The 21,480-nt window shown below is 35.8% G+C and overlaps 1 protein-coding gene across 1 annotated transcript in view; it reads left to right on the plus strand.

Moving 5' to 3' along the window:
* Nucleotides 1-21,480, plus strand: part of cpxm2 (carboxypeptidase X (M14 family), member 2) — a 146,981-nt gene that overhangs the window by 89,253 nt on the left and 36,248 nt on the right. The window contains exon 7 of the mRNA XM_030122576.1: nt 9,664-9,752. Within this exon, the coding sequence (XP_029978436.1) occupies nt 9,664-9,752 (89 nt within the window). The remainder of the gene's footprint in view (nt 1-9,663; nt 9,753-21,480) is intronic.

Raw genomic sequence — 21,480 nt, forward strand, 5'->3', positions numbered from 1 at the left:
ACTAAATGTTTTGTGTATTTGCAATTGTAATGTAAGTTGTATCGCTCATGTGTAAATGATAAACTGATGAACTGAGGCAGAATATTTTTAAAATTGCACTTGTTTTTCTTAAGACATTTCAGGTTGTTCATGTTATTCAGATTTTTAAGGAAATGCTGTAGATGTAAACATTTTCATAATGTAATTTTACTTCTTTCACAGTTATTATTTTACTGGTCCAGCCCATTTGAGATCATATTGGGCTGAATGTGGCCCCTGAACTAAAATGAGTTCAACACCCCTGGTTTAACCCTTTAACCCCTGATGTGTCTGTGGTGAGTGTTCTGATTTATGATTTTTTTTTTTTTTAAATATTCATAAACATTCAGCTGTTTGCTCAATGGGAAACATTTCAAAACATGCAGGTAGAATAGATCTTGTGCTTTCCACAGACATCTGACAGTGTTAATTCATTGAATTCATGCTCATATCTTTAAGTAAATTTGACCAATTTAGCACAGATTATGTTCAAATTTTAAATACACAACAAAAAAGTATTGGCTCTAGAGTTTAATCCACGAAGCCCCAGTTCTACTTTTGTAGCAGTTCCCAAATTATTTTTTCTTGCTATTTAACTTTTCTTATGTGATTTATCCATGGGGAAGTTTTTCAGTGTAAATCATGTATTTTCCTATATTAAATTTCCTATGTTTGATTAAAATGTTCATGAAAACTCAGAGTTAACTCAAAGTTTATTATATCAAAGCAGAGAAAACTGAAGAAAAACTAACTTTTTCAGAAAATCTATCTTTAACTGAACATAAACCAAGTGTATCCATCCACAGTCAGTGATCAATTCCGTGGGTTTAGATGCCCATGAAATCACGGTAAACTCAAAGGTTACCGTATGAAAACAGTTAAAACTACTGAAAAAGTCACTTTATCTTCAAAGATATTGGTAACTGGACATAAAGTGTGTCCATCCACTGTCATTGATCCAACTCCATGGGTTTTACTGGCGAATCATTTCAATTTTGTATCCATTTTGTTCATTTAATTCATTACTTTGGCTGTTTTTGTTCATTTTGTTCCTTAATTTATACATGCTATTTATTATTTTGGAGATTTTCTTTTTCATTTTTGTTAATTTATTTATTATTTTTGTTTGATTTTGTTCATTCTGTTGCTTATTTTATTCTTTCTTAATTAATTTCAGTCTTTTTTGCTTCTTGTTTCATGTTATTCATTATTCTGTACATTTTTTAAAAATTAATTTCTGTCTACTTTATTCAATATATATAAACCCAGTGTCTCCATCCACTGTCATTTATCCAATTCCACGGGTTTTACTGGTGAATCAGTGTTATAGAAGATGGCAGTGTTTCCACGGTAACTACAGAGCCTCTGAACGTCTAAATGGGTCATATCTGATGACCATGAAGAGACGACAAACTGTATTTTACACCAGTTATTTACATGGATTGATAGAATTAGTGGATCAGCAGATATTAAACAGTTTAGATCTGTAGATGGTTTCAGTTGCCAGTGGAGGTTTGGGTCTTTATGGGTTAAAGTAGTCACATAACTCAAAATCCTAATGTTGTGGAGAAATTCTGGTTTCATATTTAGAACCAGCAGTGGAACCACCACCGAGTTATTATCATCACCATGAAAAAAGTCAGTATTGTAGGAAATTATCTAATTTTGCCCTTTTTTATGTCAATGGAATTAAAGGACAGAAGTAGGGATATCCAATAATATTGGCCCGATATTGGCATAAAAATGTAATATCGGTGAATATCATTATCTGTTTTTTTCCCTATCATTAAAACCGATAAAATAATGCCTTGATTTCACCGGCATTTACCAACGCGTAAATGAAGCATTGTTTGTAGCTGAAAGAAATGTGCAGTTTTCAAAACTGTACAGTAGAGTTGCCACACTGTAATAGACTCATGGAGGGAGGGAGAGAAAATAAATAAATATGGCATTTTTTCCACAACTTAAGTTGAAGTATGTATTCTTTGCACAGACAGTGTTTACATGTTGAAAGCCTTGTTGCATTTGAGAATGCATCCAATGGGGCATCACAATAAAATCAGGCATGATGTGTTAATTCCATGACAGGAGATATGTGATGTTACCTAAAATTAGTTTAATATCCCACATATATCGGCAGCGGTATCAGTAGATATCGGAATCAGAAATTAAGCGTTGGACAATATCAGCATATCGGTTTTTGGCAAAAAAGCCAATATCAGACATCCCTAGACAGAAGGCTTTGAAACCTTAAAGGAGTATGCACTGCTTAATACTGTAATATTGTCAGAAAATATTGTCACTAATTCAGTTAAATTTTATTCCACTAATCAAATTAGAGCAAAGTTTACATTGTTTCAAATTCTAATAAATATCTGAGGCAAACATCTGAACCTACTCAATAATGCACATGGGTCACATTAATTGGCAGAATCCTTCTAATGGACAGATATTAGTGTCTGATTTGGTCCAGTCTTGGTAAATCAGCCTTAGTTCTGCCGCTGGAAAAGGATCCAGCTGATGTTCTGACCAGACTGAATGAGACTGATGGCCATACTCCTCTGCTTTAGTCAGCCATGGTATATTTCCTAACAGTGTCATCATCCATCATGATCAAATTAAACATAAGGGAGCGGACAATACTTAATGGTGGTCATGGAGCATTTAGGTTTAGGTTAGCTTAGAAAATGACTCTGACATCTGACCTGAATGTCAAACTGCATTTCACATATGAAGGAGGAAAAAAAAACAAAAAACAAAACACACACACCAAGGTTTGCCATTTTATAGATTTTGATCCAGGTTAATAGACCTAACATCCCTATTTTTTTGCAAAATGTATGTGTTTTTAACCCATAAAGACCAAAAACTATCCCAAAATCATCTACTGATCTAAAATGCTTTGTAACTTCTGAAACACTAAACCTATTAATATGTTGAAATAATTAGTGCAAAATGTAGTTTGTCATCTTTTCATGGCCATCAGATATGACCCATTTGGATGTTCAAAAGTTCCGTAGTGAACATGAAAATGCAGATTTGCCAGTAAAACCCATGGTGTCAGATCAGTGACAATGGATGGACACACTTGGTTGATGATATTTTGTACTGAAAAAGTCATGTATTCTTCAGTTTTCTCAGTTTTTGACATAACCCTCAACTTTACTGTGAGCTTTTATGAACATGTACACGTTCAGTCAATTAAATATGCAAAAATACCTGATTTTCACTGGAAAAAAAAAAAAAAAAAATACAGAGGATAATATAATAATAAACAGTGAAAAATCACTTAAGAAAGGTTACATATAGAGAAAAAATTGTTTGGAAACTGCCACAAAATTAGCACTGGGTCTTTATGGGTTAAATCCCTTAACCCTGTAAAGCCTGAACCATGAAATCATTGACAGCAAATTCCATTTCTTTGAAAATGGAGCCTTTATTGGTTCTTCTGAACAACCCAAAAAATATTTTTTCAAATATCAATTTCCATGTATGAGTTTCAATTTTGTATCATATTTGATCCTTCAGGTCTCAATGCTCAAATATTATTATTTTTGAACAAACAAAAACATTATATAATACAAACATGTCTAACAAATTGGTAATTCCATTTCAAAATTGCCGAAGTTCTGCCTCCTTCCTCATTAATGACAGTCTTGTAGTGTCACTGGAAAGGCCTCTGGTGAATGAATTCCTCCCCCGTGGTGGATTGTCTGTGTACTGCATGTATCTAATTGTACACATCAGGTTTTTCAAGAAAAAAATATCACACTGATCATGTAGAGGGCTTCAAAACTCATGTATCAAATATAATAATAATAATAATAATAATAATAATAACAATAATAATAATAAAAATTTTATTTGTAATGCACTTCACTTTTTATCTAAAAATCTCAAAGTGCTACAGGCAGGGTACAATAAATACAATATGAAAAAATAATATAAATATGATACTTTGACATTATAGCGTTATGGGTTAAATAAAAATAGGTCAAAGTTTAAATTAAAAAAAAAAAAAAATCCTATTTACTTAGAAAGGGCAAAATTTTACATGTCTGTAGCAGCAAAGTAATTTTTTACATTCATACCATATTTGGTTAAAAGATTCCCAGTGACCCAGAATTGACATGATTACATTTTGGGAAAAGTAGGTCAAAATTCAAAATTTTTTTTTGAATTTTTAAAATCTTTGTTTTTTTTTCCATTTACTTATAATGGGCAAGATTTCACACATCTATAAAAACATCAATTTTGTTTAAATTTGCTTCAAACTTGGCACATATATAGAGGCAATTGATATGCTGACATCATCACATGGATAGATGTGATGACATCAGCTGGATCGATGCCAAAATAAGCTATAATACATGCAAGGGGCGGGGTTTGTTGTGATTGGCACCCCTTGTTTTCATTAGAATTTTCACTCAAAATCAGTAATTACACTTGAAAACGCTAATGTCGACTTTTTACCACCATCAGAGCTAAATTCTGCAGATACTAATTAGCATTCATCTGTCTCTCACATGAATATTTTCGGTTAAATATCTGTATACTTGTTTCACCACTGTTAATTACCCCTGACGCTGCTGTAATTCATGCATTACATTCTTTTTCCACACAGTAATTTACACGTACAGGAAATGAGCGCTGCTTCCACCACAAACATTCAGTTTGTCTGTGCATGTGACATAAAACCAGAAAACAGACAGCGCCGAACTCCTTAAAACCACAGATTGTTGTTTGCTTATTCGTGTATGTTTGTTTACAGATCAAACTAATAGGACGCAAGATGTTTAGTCTGTTCTGACGCTGACATGTGTGGATAAGCCAGCGGAGCGGCAACAGCCAATATCCTGACTAGAACTAAAGAGACAGGGAAAAAAAGGCAGCGCTCAGACTGCGATCATGACTATCACCTCATATTGATCAAATATTATACATATATTAGATCAAATGTAATAAAAGATTCTCATTTTTCAACCAACAAACTCTGATGCTTGAATATTTTAGTGGTGATACATAGTGTATGGTATTATTTCCACCTTTAATTTCAGGGTTTGTTTACTACTATTATTATTATTATTATTATTATTATTATTATTATTATTATTATTATTATTATATTTCAGTTTAAACAGAGGTATAAAGATGTGATTTTGTCAAGATACGGGGACCAGGATTTTGTGGTTTGTTTTTTAATAATAATAAAAGTAACAATAAGAATAAGAATAATACTGTTGAGGTTATTTGTTCATTTTTACTTTGATATTTCTTCGTTTTCTGTCTTCCTCTGATGAGATGATCATTGTTTCAGTAAGGTTATGACACTTGCAACTTAGAGTCATGTCAGAAAGTTGAAATATTTTAATTCACGAGTTAGGGAAAAAGTAATAGATTTAATAAGTGGTTATTTTTTCCAACTCCTTATCATTTATGTAAATAACACTAAAATTGTGTTAAATTTCTTATGTTGTTTTGGTGTTTTTTTGTCGATAATTTGCTTTGAGTATTTGCTTTGTTGGTGGTTGTATTGTTTTGTTTTTTTTGTTTTTTTTTTTATACATCCGAAATAAAACACTCAGTCATTTATAACAGAGAAAATTTTCTGTTAGATTTTTAGTTTATTGTATTGACCTATATCTGGAGATTGATCAGTAATAGATTTTTAATGACTAATATAAATGATAGTTTGGCTTAATAATTGGATGATAACTTGTCACTCCCATCCTCCTGAAAAAACAAACAAGTGGTTCCAGGCACAACAAACCCCGCCCCTCACATGCACTGTAGCTTATTTTGGCATCGATCCAGCTGATGTCATCATGTCTATGAGTGTGCTGATGTCAGCATATCAGTTGCCTCTATATCTGTGCCAAGTTTGAGGTAAATTGAAACAGAATTGATGTTTTTATAGACATTTGAAATTTCGCCCATTATAAGTAAATGGAAGAAGAAAAAAGGTTTTAAAAAATTTATAAAAAATCTAAACTTTGCCAGTGACCCAGAATAGATGTGGTTACATTTTGGGAAAAGTAGGTCAGTCCATAAACCCAATTTGGTTTAAATTCAACCAATAGTTTTGCTGCTACAGACATTTGAATATTTGAATTTTTGCCCATTATAAGTAAATTGGGGGAAAAAGAATTTAAAAAATAAAAAAAAAATTTAACTTTGACCTACATTTCCCAAAATATAACCACATCTATTCTGGGGCACTGGCAATCTATAAATCAAATTTGCTGATGTCTGCATATCAATTGCCTCTATATATGTGCCAAGTTTGAGGTAAATTGAAACAAAATTGATGTTTTTAAAGACATTTGAAATTTTGCCCATTATACATAAATGGAAGAAGAAAAAAGGTTTTTAAAAATGTATAAAAAATCTAAACTTTGCAAGTGACTCAGAATAGATGTGGTTCCATAAACTTAATTTGGTTTAAATTCAACCAATATTTTTGCTGCTACAGACATATGAAATTTCGCCCATTGTAAGTAAATGGGGAAAAAAGAAGTAAAAAATTCATTAAAATTTTTTTTACTTTGACCTACATTTCCCAAAATATAACCACATCTATTCTGGGGCACTGGCAATCTATAAATCAAATTTGCTGATGTCAGCATATCAATTGCCTCCATATATGTGCCAAGTTTGGAGTAAATTGAAACAAAATTGATGTTTTTAAAGACATTTGAAATTTTGCCCATTATAAGTAAATGGGAGAACAAAAAAGGTTTTAAAAAATTCATAGAAAATTTAAACTTTGCCAGTGACCCAGAATAGAAGTGATTACATTTTGGGAAAAGTAGGTCAGTCTATAAACCCAATTTGGTATGAATTCAACCAATAGTTTTGCTGCTGCAGACATTTGAAATTTCAGCCATTATTAGTAAAGGGAAGAAAAAAAGATGTAAATTCAGAAAAATTGAAACTTTGATCTACTTTCCTCAAAATGTAATCCGATCTATTCTGGGTCATTGGCAATCTATAAACCCAATTTGGTACGAATTCAACCAATAGTTTTGCTGCAAAGTGTTAGGAACAAACAAACAAACAAACCAAACTAAAAACACGATGTTCACGATGTTCCTTGCCTCCCCTTCGAGGGGCGGGGTAACAAACAAAAAAAACCCCTTCTACTTCCAAAAATGACTTTTGCCTGAGAGAAACTAGACAATTGTCTCCACAAGAACTGTCCCTTACAAACCTAGGACACTCTGAGCCCATTTCAGCAGAACACATCTAGTGCTAAGCTACTAAAACAGCTGACTTTGAGGAGAAAGAATAGCTCAAAAAGCAATAATCAGCCTCTATCACGTCTTGATAAGAGAAACTAAACAAGTATCAAAAGACCAAAAGAGCCTTATCTGCGATGGGAAGCACCAAGGTGAAAGTGTTATCTTGTAAATAAGTACATCTATGCAGTATTTGTGTACAGATATCAGGCAGAACTCTAAATCTTGGATGCAAATGGGTCTTTGAGGAGGACAATGATGCTAAGTATAGCTCCAAAACAGTAACAACATGGCTTAAACATGGAGGGGCCATCACAAAGCCCTGACCTTAATCCAACAGAAAAGACTTGGGCTGAGCTGAATAAGAGGTCGACAAATATAACTTCTACCAAGAGGGATGGGACACAAACCCAGCAGGGGGTTGTGTGAAGTTCCTGGTCAGCAACTTCAAGAGTTTATTCATATTTGTTGTGTAACTTGAATCATAGTCTTGGTAACTTTGAGAATCACAACTTTCTCTTATTATTTGGGGATTTCACATCTTCAAAATGAAGTATTTTCAGCAAAAGAACTAAAAGAAGGAGAAATATTGTACGGAAATGTCTGAAGAGTTGATTTGAAGGTTAAGGTTAACTCACATTATTATTCCCATAGAAAAATTTAGTCTGCAATTTACCCATTGTAAGACAAACAGTACCTAGCAATAGCATTAGCATTAGCATCAGTACATTAGGAGCAGTGAGCTTCCATTGAAGGTGCTCTGGGACCACCTCCAAGCCCCTTTTCCAGTTCTAAAAGTGTAGCTCCTCTAGTTCTTCAGTCCTCCACTTCAGATATAAGTGGAGGAAACAAGGTTAGGAGACGAGGCAACGGGCATTCAGCCACACAGGACATCCACACTTCATTTAATATATACAGCAGCTAAATATGACCTGTGGTTAGTTACAACCAGGGTGCGATTTGTCAAAAAAACAGAGGGGGGGGGGGGTGTCGTTGGAGCCAGGGGGCGGGGGTAAAACGAAAGTGAAACTTTACATACTTTCAACGTCCAACTCCCAGGTTCTGTTCCTCTATTACACAGTGGATATTACATGAAATATTCACAACTTCTAACTTGTATCCACTGGACACACAAATGCTGGGCCCCGTGAATTTGTCACGTTTACCCCCCCATCTTTGAGTACTTAGAAAAGTGCTATATAGAACCGATGTATTATTATTATGACCTCTGCCAGGAGGTATTGTGATTGCTTTGCTTTGTGCGTCTGCATGTTTGTTTGTTTGTTAACAGGATAACTCAAAAAGTTTTGGATGGACTTTCATGAAATTTTCAGGAAATGTTGATACTGGCACAAGGAAGAAATGATTAAATTTTGGTGGTGATCGGGGGGCGCGGATCTGTCTTGGTGGAGGTCTGCGCTCTCCAAGTGCTTCTCTTATTATTATTTATGGCGCCCCAGTGCATGGCGATGTTCACGAATTCTGAGACTGCTGACAGTTTGGTTCAGGTGAACGTTAGTGGCAGTAATGTAGGATATAAGAAAACAGTCACAACCTGCCTGTTATTTACATTGGTTGGTTGTCCCCCCTGAGGTTGAAATTCACTGAGCAGAAGTAGGGATATAAAAACCAGAGGGGGGGGGGGGGGGGGGGGGTTGATAGCAGATAGCATCTGTTGATAACAGATAGCAGCCTGGTTACAACACACTGCTATATTTGATCAGTCAGATGACTGTTCATGTGATTGATTTCTTTTAATTATTATTATTATTATTATTATTATTATTATTATTATTATTATTATTATTAGTCGTAGTAGTAGTTGCAGTTGTACCCCGCCCCCTGAAGGGGAGGCAAGGGGTATTGTTTTTGGTTTGGTTTGCATGTTTCTTTGTTTACACTCTAGCAGCAAAACTGTTGTTCGAATTCATACCAAATTGGGTTTATAGATTGCCAGTGACCCAGAATAGATCTGATTACATTTTGGGAGAAGTAGGTCAAAGTTTACATTTTTTATGAATTAAAAATAAAAATTCTCCCATTTACTTATAATGGGTGAAATTTCAAATGTCTATAAAAACATCAATCTTGTTTCAATTTACTTCAAACTTGGCAAATATATAGAGGCAATTCATATGCTGACATCCGCACATGCATAGACATGATGACATCAGCTGGACTGATGCCAGAATAAGTTACAGTATGTGCAGCAGGGTTTGTTCTATCTGTCTATGTATTGAAGAAGGCTGGGAGGACAGGGGTTAGCTTTGTAATGATTAGTAACTATAACCAAATGATTAGCTTTAACACCTGGATGGAAACGGACAGATATATATCTTTATGTTCTTGTAAATATCCCTTCTGAACTCTCACTATCAATAACTGTATATTTTCCCTTCCCCAACAGATCCAAACAACTATTATCACAGACGAAATGAAGTCATAACAACAGATGACTTGGACTTCCGACACCACAGCTACAAAGAGATGAGGCAGGTAAGGTGCTGGTACGGAAAAACAACAACAACAACAACAGGTATCCGCCTACACCACAGTGGCTCAGCTGCTATTTTACGCAGCAAGGTGACCGGAGAGAAAGTAATAAAACATGTTGTGTAACGGCGAGCCAAGCTGTGTCCTCTGCACGAACAAAGTACGAAGGAACAACGAACTAAAGCCGGATCCATGAAAATGCATAAAGCATCTCCTGGGTTGTGACATTACTTATTCATATAGATGTCATGAACAGTGGGCTGCGTGCACGGGGACGGAGGACAGCTGTATTTGTCACTGTTTGCACTGTGACGGAGTGCTTGAGAAGGAATAAGTGCTGTGAATGGTAATCTTCTGTAATGTAGTAGCTCCTGCGTGCCCAACAGACTGCAGGTGTCTCCAACTGCTGTTATGACCCACACCCAGACTTTTTCCAATTAATGCCAGGGACGGAAGAGGAAGCCCTGAACGCAATGTCAAGGTTTTCAAAGCCAGTCTTCCTCAAAGCCTTCGGAGGATAATGGGTGTCACGTAGGGTGTCCGGGGCTGTCAACGGGGCTTCACAAAGAAAAGCACTATTTTTAAAAACTCAGCTACTAAAGCTTTTTCACCTCTGACATTTCTTTTCACTCTGCAGGTAGTGTATCTTTTCCTGCTTCAGCGCTTTAAATAGTTCAGCGCTGGAACTTGAACTGGGAATATCCTGTTGTGGTTTTTCAAATAAAGTACATGCCCCGAGAGATGAATAAAGAACATCACTAGGTTGTTTTTTTTTTTTATATATATATATATACACAGCTTTAGATTCCATAGAGTCCTTTGTACTGTCTAGGTTTACATCTACACGAAATACCATATTCATTATAGATAAGGCTTGTCAAGCATAAGGACCACCAACTGGTCCAATACGGCCCCTCAAGATAAATTTATAAATTTAATGTTTCACTGAAAATATTAATACTCAAGGGTGTTCCGACACCACATACAGCTTAATGTGAAATCAAGTAAAACAAGGAAAGCCCTCGGAGAGCGCAGACCTCCATTACTCCGTTAAGGCAGGTCAGCCCCCCCACGATCACCACCAAAATGTAATCATTACCTCCGCCAAGAGGTATTGTGATCACTTTGCTTTATGTGCGTGCGTGTTTGTTTGTTTGTTAGCAGAATAACTCAAAAAGTTATGAACAGATTTTCATGAAATTTTCAAGAAATGTTGATACTGGCACAAGGAAGAAATGATTAAATTTTGGTGGTGATCGGGGGGGGAGGGGTCTGTCTTGGGGGAGGTCTACGCTCTCTGAGTGCTTTTCTTGTTTCTTCCTTGTGCCAGTATAAACATTTCCTGAAAATTTCGTGAAAATAACTTTTTGAGTTATTTTGCTAACAAACAAACAACCAAAGCAAAGTGATCACAATACCTCTTGGTGGAGGTAACACTTTGAGAGCGCAGACCTCCGCCAAGGCAGGTCAGACCCCCCCCGATCACCACCAAAATTTAATCATTTCTTCCTTGTGCCAGTATCAACATTTCCTGAAAATTTCATGAAAATCCATCCATTTTTGAGTTATCTTGCTATCAGACAAACAAGCAAACAAACAGAACAAAAAACCCCGATGAAAACTCAAACACAAAATCATTATTACCTCCGCCGTTACACTTGGCGGAGGTAATAATGACAAAAGTGGTTCCAGGCACAACAAACCCCGCCCCTCGCCCATATTGTAGCTTATTTTCACATCGATCCAGCTGATGTTATCATGTCTATCCGTGTGCCGACGTCAACATATCAATTGCCTCTATATGTGTGCCAAGTTTGAAGTAAATTCAAACAAAATTGCTGTTTTTATAGACATGTGAAATTCCACCCATTGTAAATAAATGGGAGGGGGAAAAAAAGATTTTAAAAAATTAATAAAAAATTCGAACTTTTCCCAAAATGTAATGACATCTATTCTGGGTCACAGGCAATCTATAAACAAATTTGGTATGAATTTAACCAATTGTTTTGCTGCTATAGAAATTGCGCCCAGTATAAGAAAACAAAGGGGGGGTTTACATTTAATTCAAGCAAAAAAATGTGCCAATGGAACAAGTAAAAATTATCTTGGTAAGATTTCTTGAAATAAGATTTCCAAGATCTATTGTCTAAACATCAGTTCTTATATCTCACTGAAAAGTTACTCTTTAGGTGATTCTGTCTTATTTTAAGTGTGATGAGATATTTTAACTAGAAATGAGAAAAATACACTTGGTAAGATTTAGATTTTTGCAGTGTATGTAGACAAGGAGTATCCAGAGGGAGTTTGATTTCTCATGAAGAAATGAAATAAATAAATAAATAAATAAAAATGAATCAAGAAACTGATTGAATTGATTGATTGAAACTGATGACGTCAGATGTGCCCCTCCCTTCTTTTACATGGGCACTTCCCCAATAAAAACGGCTCTAAACTTGAAAAACTATGCCATGAATTGTCATAAATCTCCATTTTGACAGAGTATTCCAATGTTAAATCGCTTTCTCTCCATCTTATTGTACCCTGTCATTTAACACTTCTGCGATATTTTGCAAACCTCATCTTTTCTTTATGTCTGCTCATGAAATCAGCATTTTCACTTGTTAAATCAGATGTTTCAAAACTCTTTCCAAAGTGTTAATTTCCTAAACTCTGTTTTACCTGAACACACAGATACACAAACCAGACACTGGAAAATGATGTCATCACACCATTTTACTCATGTCTGTTATTGAGCATTTGGACCACTTTGTCCAAACAACAAGGAAAAAGACAGATATTTTGGAAAATATGTGCAGCGTGGAAACAGTTTAAGTTCTTCATCTGTTTTTTTATTATGAAAAATGTCTGTTAGTGCAGACAGTTTTGGTATTTTTTAATTTTTACGATGCATTTGTCTTGTTATGTCTTTTTTGTCATCTGTCATGTTCATCATGTTAAGTTTCCATCACTTTTGTCTTTTTTTTCCCGTTACAACTGAGAACTCTTCTTTGCTTTTCACATGGATTTCTTTCACTACTCCGCTATTTTTTTTTTTTTTAAGTTCTCTTTTTATTAGGATTTTCCATGGTTCGTGTGCTTAGTCTCATAACAATTCACCATTCTTATCCAGAAAAAAAAAATTTAAAAAATCACACTGATCATGTAGAGCAGTGGTTCCCAGCCTTTTTTGGCTTGTGACCCCATTTTAGCATCACAATCTTCTGGTGACCCCAGACATTCAAAACCAAGACTTTTTTTCTTTTTTTGCTAAAATTAATTTGTTTTTGATCATGTAATAGTTTGCTATACTATGTTGCAAATAAACATTAATTTTAGACAACATTTAGGCTGTATAATGTACATTTTTATTAGAAAGTTTTCATTTTTTTACATTTTATATCAATTACTAGACATTTCAGACGACCCCATTTGAATTCCAGGCGACCCTACATGCGGTCCCAACCCTAAGATTCTGGTGACCCCAGACATTCAAAACAGAGACTTTTTTTTTTTTTTTGCTAAAATTAATTTGTTTTTGATCATGTAATAGTTTGCTATAATATGTTGCAAATAGTTGGTAATTTTAGGCTATATAATGTACATTTTTATTAGTAAGTTTAATTTAAATTTTTTTTTTTATCAATTATTAGAAATTTCAGACCACCCCATTTGAATTACAGGTGACCCTACTGGGGTCCCGACCCTAAGATTGAAAAAAACTGCATTACCTGCTCCCAGTCCCCTTTTTAAGTTGGTTGGTACAGTCTGTTCTTTCTCAAACGGATCAAATCTTGTGCCACAAACATCTGAAACCAGTGTACACATTTGAATGAAGGGGTTAAACCAGTGGTTCGCAACCTTTTTTGGCTCGTGACCCCATTTTAACATCACAAATTTCTGGCGACACCAGACATTCAAAATGGAGACTTTTGGTTTTTTTTGCTAAAATTAATTTGTTTTTGATCATGTAATAGTTTGCTATAATATGTTGCAAATAAACGTTAATTTTAGGCTATACGATGTAAATTTTTATTAGTAACTTTTAGTTTTTTTTAGAAATTATTAGAAATTTCAGACGACCCCATTTGAATTCCAGGTGACCCTACATGCGGTCCTGACCCTAAGGTTCTGGTGACCCCAGACATTCAAAACAGAGACTTTTTTTGGAGCTAAAATTAATTTGATTTTGATCATGTAATAGTATGCTATAATATGTTGCAAATAAACATTAATTTTAGGCTATATAGTGTACATTTTTATCAGTAAGTTTTAATTTTTTAAATTTTTTATCAATTATTAGAAATTTCAGATGACCCTATATGAATTCCAGGTGACCTTACTTGGGTCCTGACCCCAAGGTTGAAAAACACTGATGTAGAGGGTTTCAAAACTCATGTATCGAATATGATACGTTTGGCATTATAGGGTTAAAAAGCAGGTGGAAAAACGATCATCTTGCAGAGTCGTCCAGAACAAAAATGACATTACTCCTCCATTACCCTTGCACGTCTTGGCCCAAATCCTTATGAAGCTTCCCGTTAATGACCCCATTAGTCAAAGCACTTAATTTCTACCAGAAGATAAACACACCATTAGTGCAATTCTGTTCAATTATAACACTATTCAAGGAATAAACAGTAATAGGAGCTGGTTATGCATGTTCAAAAAAAAAAAAAAACTTCTTTAAAATGGGATCTTCTTCATTGAACCTGGTAAATAGAAACCAGGTATATTTATCAAGGGAGCGGTAGATTTTATTAAAGTGGGAGAACAGAGGAGGATTTCCACCCAGCCTCATGACCCTTTGTTTCATGAACAAAACCAGACGCGTGTTTAATGATTTACCCGTTAGGAAAAAAAACCTGAAGATTCACCGCAGACATAATTAAAATCCCATCACTTTTGACTGGTTAATGACTCCGCAGCAGCTGGGAGCACAAGTAAACACAGATTTCTGAAATTAATATGGTTGCTCTACTTAACAGCTTGTTAGGTTGCTCTTTTTTTTTGCCGTTACACTTCCTCTTTGTGCCACTATTCATACACACACCAGCAAGTGATAGTTGCTGCTATTTTAATCACATCCTCTATAAGCCCGTCTTTGTAATTACCTCGACTGCTTCTCCCACAGCCCCCTTTGTATGGCAGAAGGCGGCTGCGAGTATTATTAAGTATGGGCTGAACACAGTGGCGGTGATTATTTCTCCAATAACAGGGGGATATTTTGGGCATTCGTCAGTATAAGAGCTATGTTTATGATATAATAGGGAGCTGCTTCAATGTAATTTTATTTTAAAGTACTAAATAATGAAGTTGCACAAAAGTTATCCTAAAAGGTATCTCATGATGTCTTTAATCACTATAGAGACTGAGGAGCAATGTCTTGATGATGTAGGAGAAGATTTGTGGAAAATATAGATTTGCAAACTTCCACTGACTTCATGTTGTGAGAGGGTAAAATGCAGATCAACCAAAAGTACTTAGTATCAGTACGTAAAACCATTTTGCAAAGAAAATAAAAAGGCAGAATTCTGAAAAGTCACAGGCTAAGAAACAATGTGACTCAGTTGACTGCCACAAAATAACTACGTCTGAAAGAAAAGAAAAACATAGCAGGAGCTGAAATAACAACAAAAGCACAAATACAGATGAACAAATATTGGTCGTTTCTCAATACACGTTCTTGTCCGTTCTTCCATTCTCGTGTTCTCGTGAATAGGGATGGGAATTGATAAGAATTTAACGACTCCGATTCCATTATCGATTTTGCTTATCGATCCGATTCCTTAGCAATTCTCTCATCAATTCTCATTGGGTGAGGGAATAAAAGAGTACAAACAGGTGTGTTTGCATTAACTGTCTTTAATATTTCCATCTCTGCACAGACAATATAACATATACAATATGTACAAATAATAATAACAGATGATGCCAGGCCCAGTACAGTTAACGTGAAACTAAATGTGTATTACTAATTCCTCTATTGCCGCATTTCTAATACGTGGAACTGGTTCGACTCGGCCCGTCTCCCGTTGTTGTGCACCTGATTTCCTTTCCCCTACCTTTGGAAACTTGTGTTTGAGGGGGTACGACGTTTGTTGCCTGCACCGGAAACGGAACGGAGTCCAGCGTTCACTCTGCCGCTACATTCAAAAGCGTTGCTAAGTAGCATATCAAATATGTGACATTTCTGTAAATGAATCACATGCTGTGGACAAATGTTTGAGCAGATTGGAGGGATTCCACCCTTTTGAAGACATGGAAGCTTTGACAGTGTCCCAGTGGACCTGGTGTCGTCTGTTTGGACCGTTTCTGCTTCAACACCATGTTGGCTACATTTTTTTTTTTTTTTTAACAACTTTATTAACAACATTTTAGTATACAGCACAACATTTTAGTATACAGCAAACATCAAGATCTCAATAGAGAAAAAGCATTTGAACATATAAGTTTAAGAAAATAATGCATAAATTTAAAAATACAAAGCATAAAATACAAATAATAATAATAAAAAAAGTAAATAGTAAATGAAAAATAAATCTGAAAAATATAAATAAATAAATGCAACAGAGTTCAGTCAGTATTGAAAAATTGTTTATAAATAGCCAATGTGTTAGTGCTTTTTATATATATATATATATATATATATATATATATATATATATATATAAATTAATTAATTCTAAAGATTTAATTTAATTTTCAAATTCTAATCGGAAGATTTTCCCATGTTGGCTACGTTCTGACCAAAACAACGCAGCGTACGCGTGATGTCATCGTGCATGCACAATGAAGGCGGAATCGATAAACAGAATCGTTAAGCTGGCAAGCAAACGATTCCAGGGAATCGAGCTACTGGGATCCAGTTCTCAAAAAGAACCGGTTCTTGATTCCCATCCCTATTTGTGGAAAATATAGATTCGCATACTTCCATTGACTTGTAAGAAGGTGAAATACAGATCCACCAAAACTACTTAGTGTTAGTAGGTAAAACCATTTTGCAAAGAAAATAAATAAAGCATAATTCGGAAAAGTCACTGGCTAAGAAAGAATGTGACTCAACTGACTACCACAAAATAATTACTATGCCTGAAAGAAAAGAAAAAAAAAAACATTGCAGGAGCTGAAATCAGTGAAAAAAAGCACAAATACAGATGAACAAATATAGGCTGTTTCTCAATACGCATTCTTGTCTGTTCTTCCATTCTCACGCTCTCGTGAAACGTCATCAGTTGCGGCCCAAGTGCTGTTCTGATTGCAAGTTCGCATAAACCAAGAATGCATGGAATTCCCAGATGTTGTTCTTGTCAGCTAGCTTAAACCAAGGATGCACTGGTTGGTGACTCATGTACGTAGACTTGGCTGGGGAATAATTCGCAAGATGCACTTCATGTTGGCTCGACCAGGACCCAGACAAGCCGGCTCAACCGATGAAATATATAACAGTTTTGAAAAATATGCAAAATGTATAAATGGCATGTAAATACTAGTACAAATGTATTGAAATCAAATTGAGTGACATTGTGGTGATTTGAGGAAAATACGATGGGGAGCCGACGACAGAAATATGGCAGAGAAAGGGAGGAAAGTTCATAAGTACGCAACCGTTCAATTACAGATAGACTTCCATTCTTAGGAAGTCCGTTCTCTGAGACCGTTCTTACCAAGACTGTACTCGCCAAGTTCACAAGACCGTACTCTCTTCTTGATATTGAGAAACGGCCGTAGATTTGGTCTCAAAAGTGAAGCCATTTTCCATCATACCAAGCCGCATCTGACAAAACCTCATCAGCGATTGGTAATTACAGCTGTCAATCACATATTTGTCCTCTATCTGTCAGATGGAGTACATGACATGAGTAGCCACAATAAAAAAAAGAAAAAAGTCAATAGACAGGAAATGTTTTCATTATATTAGAATGACTCATATCTACATCTGTAAGCTGCACAGGGATCAACTACATATTCCTTTTCTGTTTTAGTTGGTGTTATCCAGTGTTATGTCTAGAACTGCCAGAAATTGTCAGAAATGTAAAAGGGTCAAATTTACCCATACATAATTTCTAGTCCACAAAAATATTCTCTTCACAAAGAAACATCAAGCCATGTGTTTTAAAATCAGACACCAAAAACACAGGAGGATTAAACAACCTTTAACCCTTTCATGCATGAATTATAAGAACCTTAGTCAAGATTTTTTTCCTGAGTATTTTTATTCCTCTTAAGGCATAAAAAAAATGTGATTTAACATCTTTTAATGAACCTAATTTTTGTGGAGTTACAAAAATATCCACTCACCTGGACACCATGTGGTTAATTTTTGAAGCAAAGAAACATGTATTTAAATCGTGAAAACTATGAAATAAAAACAATTTTAATGCAGCTAATCTGATGTTTTTTTCACTTTTTGACATACTCTAATGCTAATTGTTACCCACTTCATGGAGATAATATGCAAAAAAAAAAAAAAGTTTAAGAAAACTGTTAATTGCAGTCTAAAAACAATTAGCAAACATGTTAGTGCAGATCAGGTTTACCAAGAACAGCAAAGTTACAGTAATGGTATGAATTGCAGTGTATGGGATGGTACTGTGTTGGCTGATAGGGAACTAAAACCACAAAACCCAGGAATATACAAAAGAACAGCTGTCCACTGTAGTGACCACGATGCATGAAAGGGTTAAGATTCCTCATGTACATACTACATAACATGGTTGACATGGTTATGTATTGTGCATCTGTACCATTTTGGCTCGTGAACCCCAGTGTAGAGGTTAAACTGGAGCTCCAGACAATATTGGGATGACTGAGGCTCCTGAGGACATAAGAAGTGGCATTAAGGCAGAAGAGGGGCAAACGAGCTAGAAAACAAGGCAGGCTAAAAGCTAATGACAAACCTGATGTACCAACACTCTCTCTGGCCACTTGCTGAATAAGAAAAATGTACTTAATGAGCCTCTGAATGACCAGCTACAAGGAGATGAGGGGCTGCTGTGCACCTCTGCTGATATATGGCTTAAGAACATGCCAGATGCAGTGCTCTTCTTCCAAAGCGACTCACTGCCTACACCAACAAACACTGGTGGACAAACTGTTCTGTGGTAAGCAGCCATGCTTCTGAAGAAGTGGAATATCTGATGCTGAAGCACTGGCAGTACCTTTGTTGGTCCTTCTGAACAACCAAAACAATTTTTTTTTTTGTTTTATCAATAACACTGGTCAACAGAGATTTTGCTACTGGGGTGAAAACATGTGTTATAGGCTATATCATGTCCACTGAGTTCTAATCTGAAGTCGAAATTTTGCCAGCACATCAGGATTTCTTGTTATAGATAGGCTTTATTTTTAATGAATAACCGCATAATAATGATGGCCGTGTAAATGCAAGAGAATAAAAGTATTTTGGCTCAGCAAGCTCTTGAAAGTTAAGGTGTCTTTCATGCATAGAATAGCTCTTCATTTTACAACATATAGTTTTACAATCACATAATCTTTTTCACTAATAAGAGCAAAATGGAGAGGCGTTGCTGTGTAAATCACCCTGATAACTTTTGCTATATTTGTGGCAAATACACTCCACGTGGCCAGCGTAAAAACCTTGCTGACAGAGTGAAAACTGCCTACAAGTATTACTTTGGATGTAAAGTTGGAGACCAAGATAAAGGCTGGGCACCCCATATTTGTTGTACTGTGTGTAATTCAGGCCTTACACAGTGGTTAAATGGCAAAAGGAAAGGTATGCCATTTGCTGTGCCAATGGTATGGCGAGAGCCAACAAGCCATGCTTCTGACTGCTACTTCTGTAGGACAAATATTGCTGGATTCTCTAAAAAAAACAAGTCAAGCATTGTGTATCCAGATTGTATGTCTGCTCTTAAGCCAGTTCCTCATGACTTAGAGAATCCTGTGCCAGTACCTCCAGCAGCTGCTGCAATTGAGAGTAACACTGATGATGAAGAGAGCAATGGAACTGATGCTGATGAAATGAATGAACCTGAATTTCAGGAAAAGAAGCCTCACTTGCTCAGTCAAGAAGAGCTCAATGACCTAGTGAGAGACCTGGCACTATCCAAAGAAAAGTCTGAAATTTTGGGATCTCGACTACAACAGTGGAACCTCCTGCAGACGGGCACCAAAATTTCCCACTTCAGGGATCGCCATACAAGCTTAGCTGTGTTCTATAACACAGAAAATAATGTGTGCTTCTGCCTGGATGTCAATGGTCTTATGCATGAGCTAGGATATGAACATGTGGCCGATGAGTGGAGACTCTTCATTGACTCCAGCAAAGTAAGCCTCAAAGCTGTACTGCTCCACAATGGTAATATTAAACCATCCGTTCCTTTAGCCCATGCTGTAGGAATGAAAGAAACATACGAGTCAATGGAAATTCTGCTGAAACTGATTAATTACTCGGTTCACAAGTGGAATATCTGTGGTGATCTCAAAGTGGTTTCCCTTCTCACAGGTCTGCAGTTAGGCTACACGAAACATATGTGCTTCTTGTGTCTTTGGGACAGTCGTGATGACAGAAATCATTACTCTGTGAAAGACTGGCCTGTAAGACTAGAACACACTATTGGTAGGTACAATGTCCAGCATAAGCCATTGGTAGATCCACAGAAAATCTTCCTGCCACCACTTCATATTAAATTAGGTCTTATGAAAAATTTTGTAAAAGCAATGGATCATAATGGTGAAGGTTTTCAGTGTCTCAAAAGGAAGTTTGGCAAGGAGAAATCTGATGCTAAGCTGAAGGCAGGCATATTCATTGGGCCCCAAATACGTGAAATGGTGAAAGACAATGAGTTTAAAACTAGGCTCAGTCCTTTGGAACTTGCAGCATGGGAAGCATTTGTGCTGGTTGTGCAGAACTTTCTTGGGAACCAAAGAAGTGAACAGTATGCTGAAATAGCTGACAACAAGCTTCAAGCCTATCAGCAAATGGGTTGTAGAATGTCACTTAAAATGCACTTCTTGCATTCTCATCTTGATTTTTTTCCACCCAATATGGGTGATGTAAGTGATGAGCATGGAGAACGGTTTCACCAAGATATTTCAGTTATGGAAAACAGGTATCAAGGACAGTTCAACTCAAATATGATGGGGGATTATTGCTGGTTTCTTCAGCGAGAAACCCACACCTCCCACAAGCGTAAGAGTAAATGCATCAAACACTTTTAAAAACAACTGACATTGGCCATAATTAAGATATTGAGTGTTTAAGTTCTATTTTATAATAAGATTTTTCTAGTTTGCATTGCATGTTCTGATACACGTTCTTGATTTACTCAATATTGCACATGTTCAATCAATCATTGTTAGCCAAATAAGATGCAAATAAATAGTCATGAAGCATTCAAGTCTGTTTTATAGCGTAACAATAAATCGTCAAATACCGCATATGGGCTACTTTATAAAAATGCATATAACTTAAAAACCTGACGTGATGGCCAGATTCTGATTGCAGTTTCGTTTTTAGTGACCAAAAATCAGTTAAGAAGACATCATATTCCTTGAGTAGCAGACGACAAGTTACTTTTTGTTGGACAGTGTAATCAATTTCAACATATGAGTTTCAAATGTGTGTCATATTTGATACATTGGGTCTCAATGCTCAAATATTATTTTTGAAGAAACACAAAACATGTCTAACAAATTGGTAATTCTTTTTCAAAACTGGCAACGTTCTGCCTCCTTCCTCATTAATGACAATCTTGTAGTGTCACTG

The sequence above is a fragment of the Sphaeramia orbicularis genome, chromosome 19 (genome assembly GCF_902148855.1).
Source record: "Sphaeramia orbicularis chromosome 19, fSphaOr1.1, whole genome shotgun sequence".
NCBI lineage: Eukaryota > Metazoa > Chordata > Actinopteri > Kurtiformes > Apogonidae > Sphaeramia > Sphaeramia orbicularis.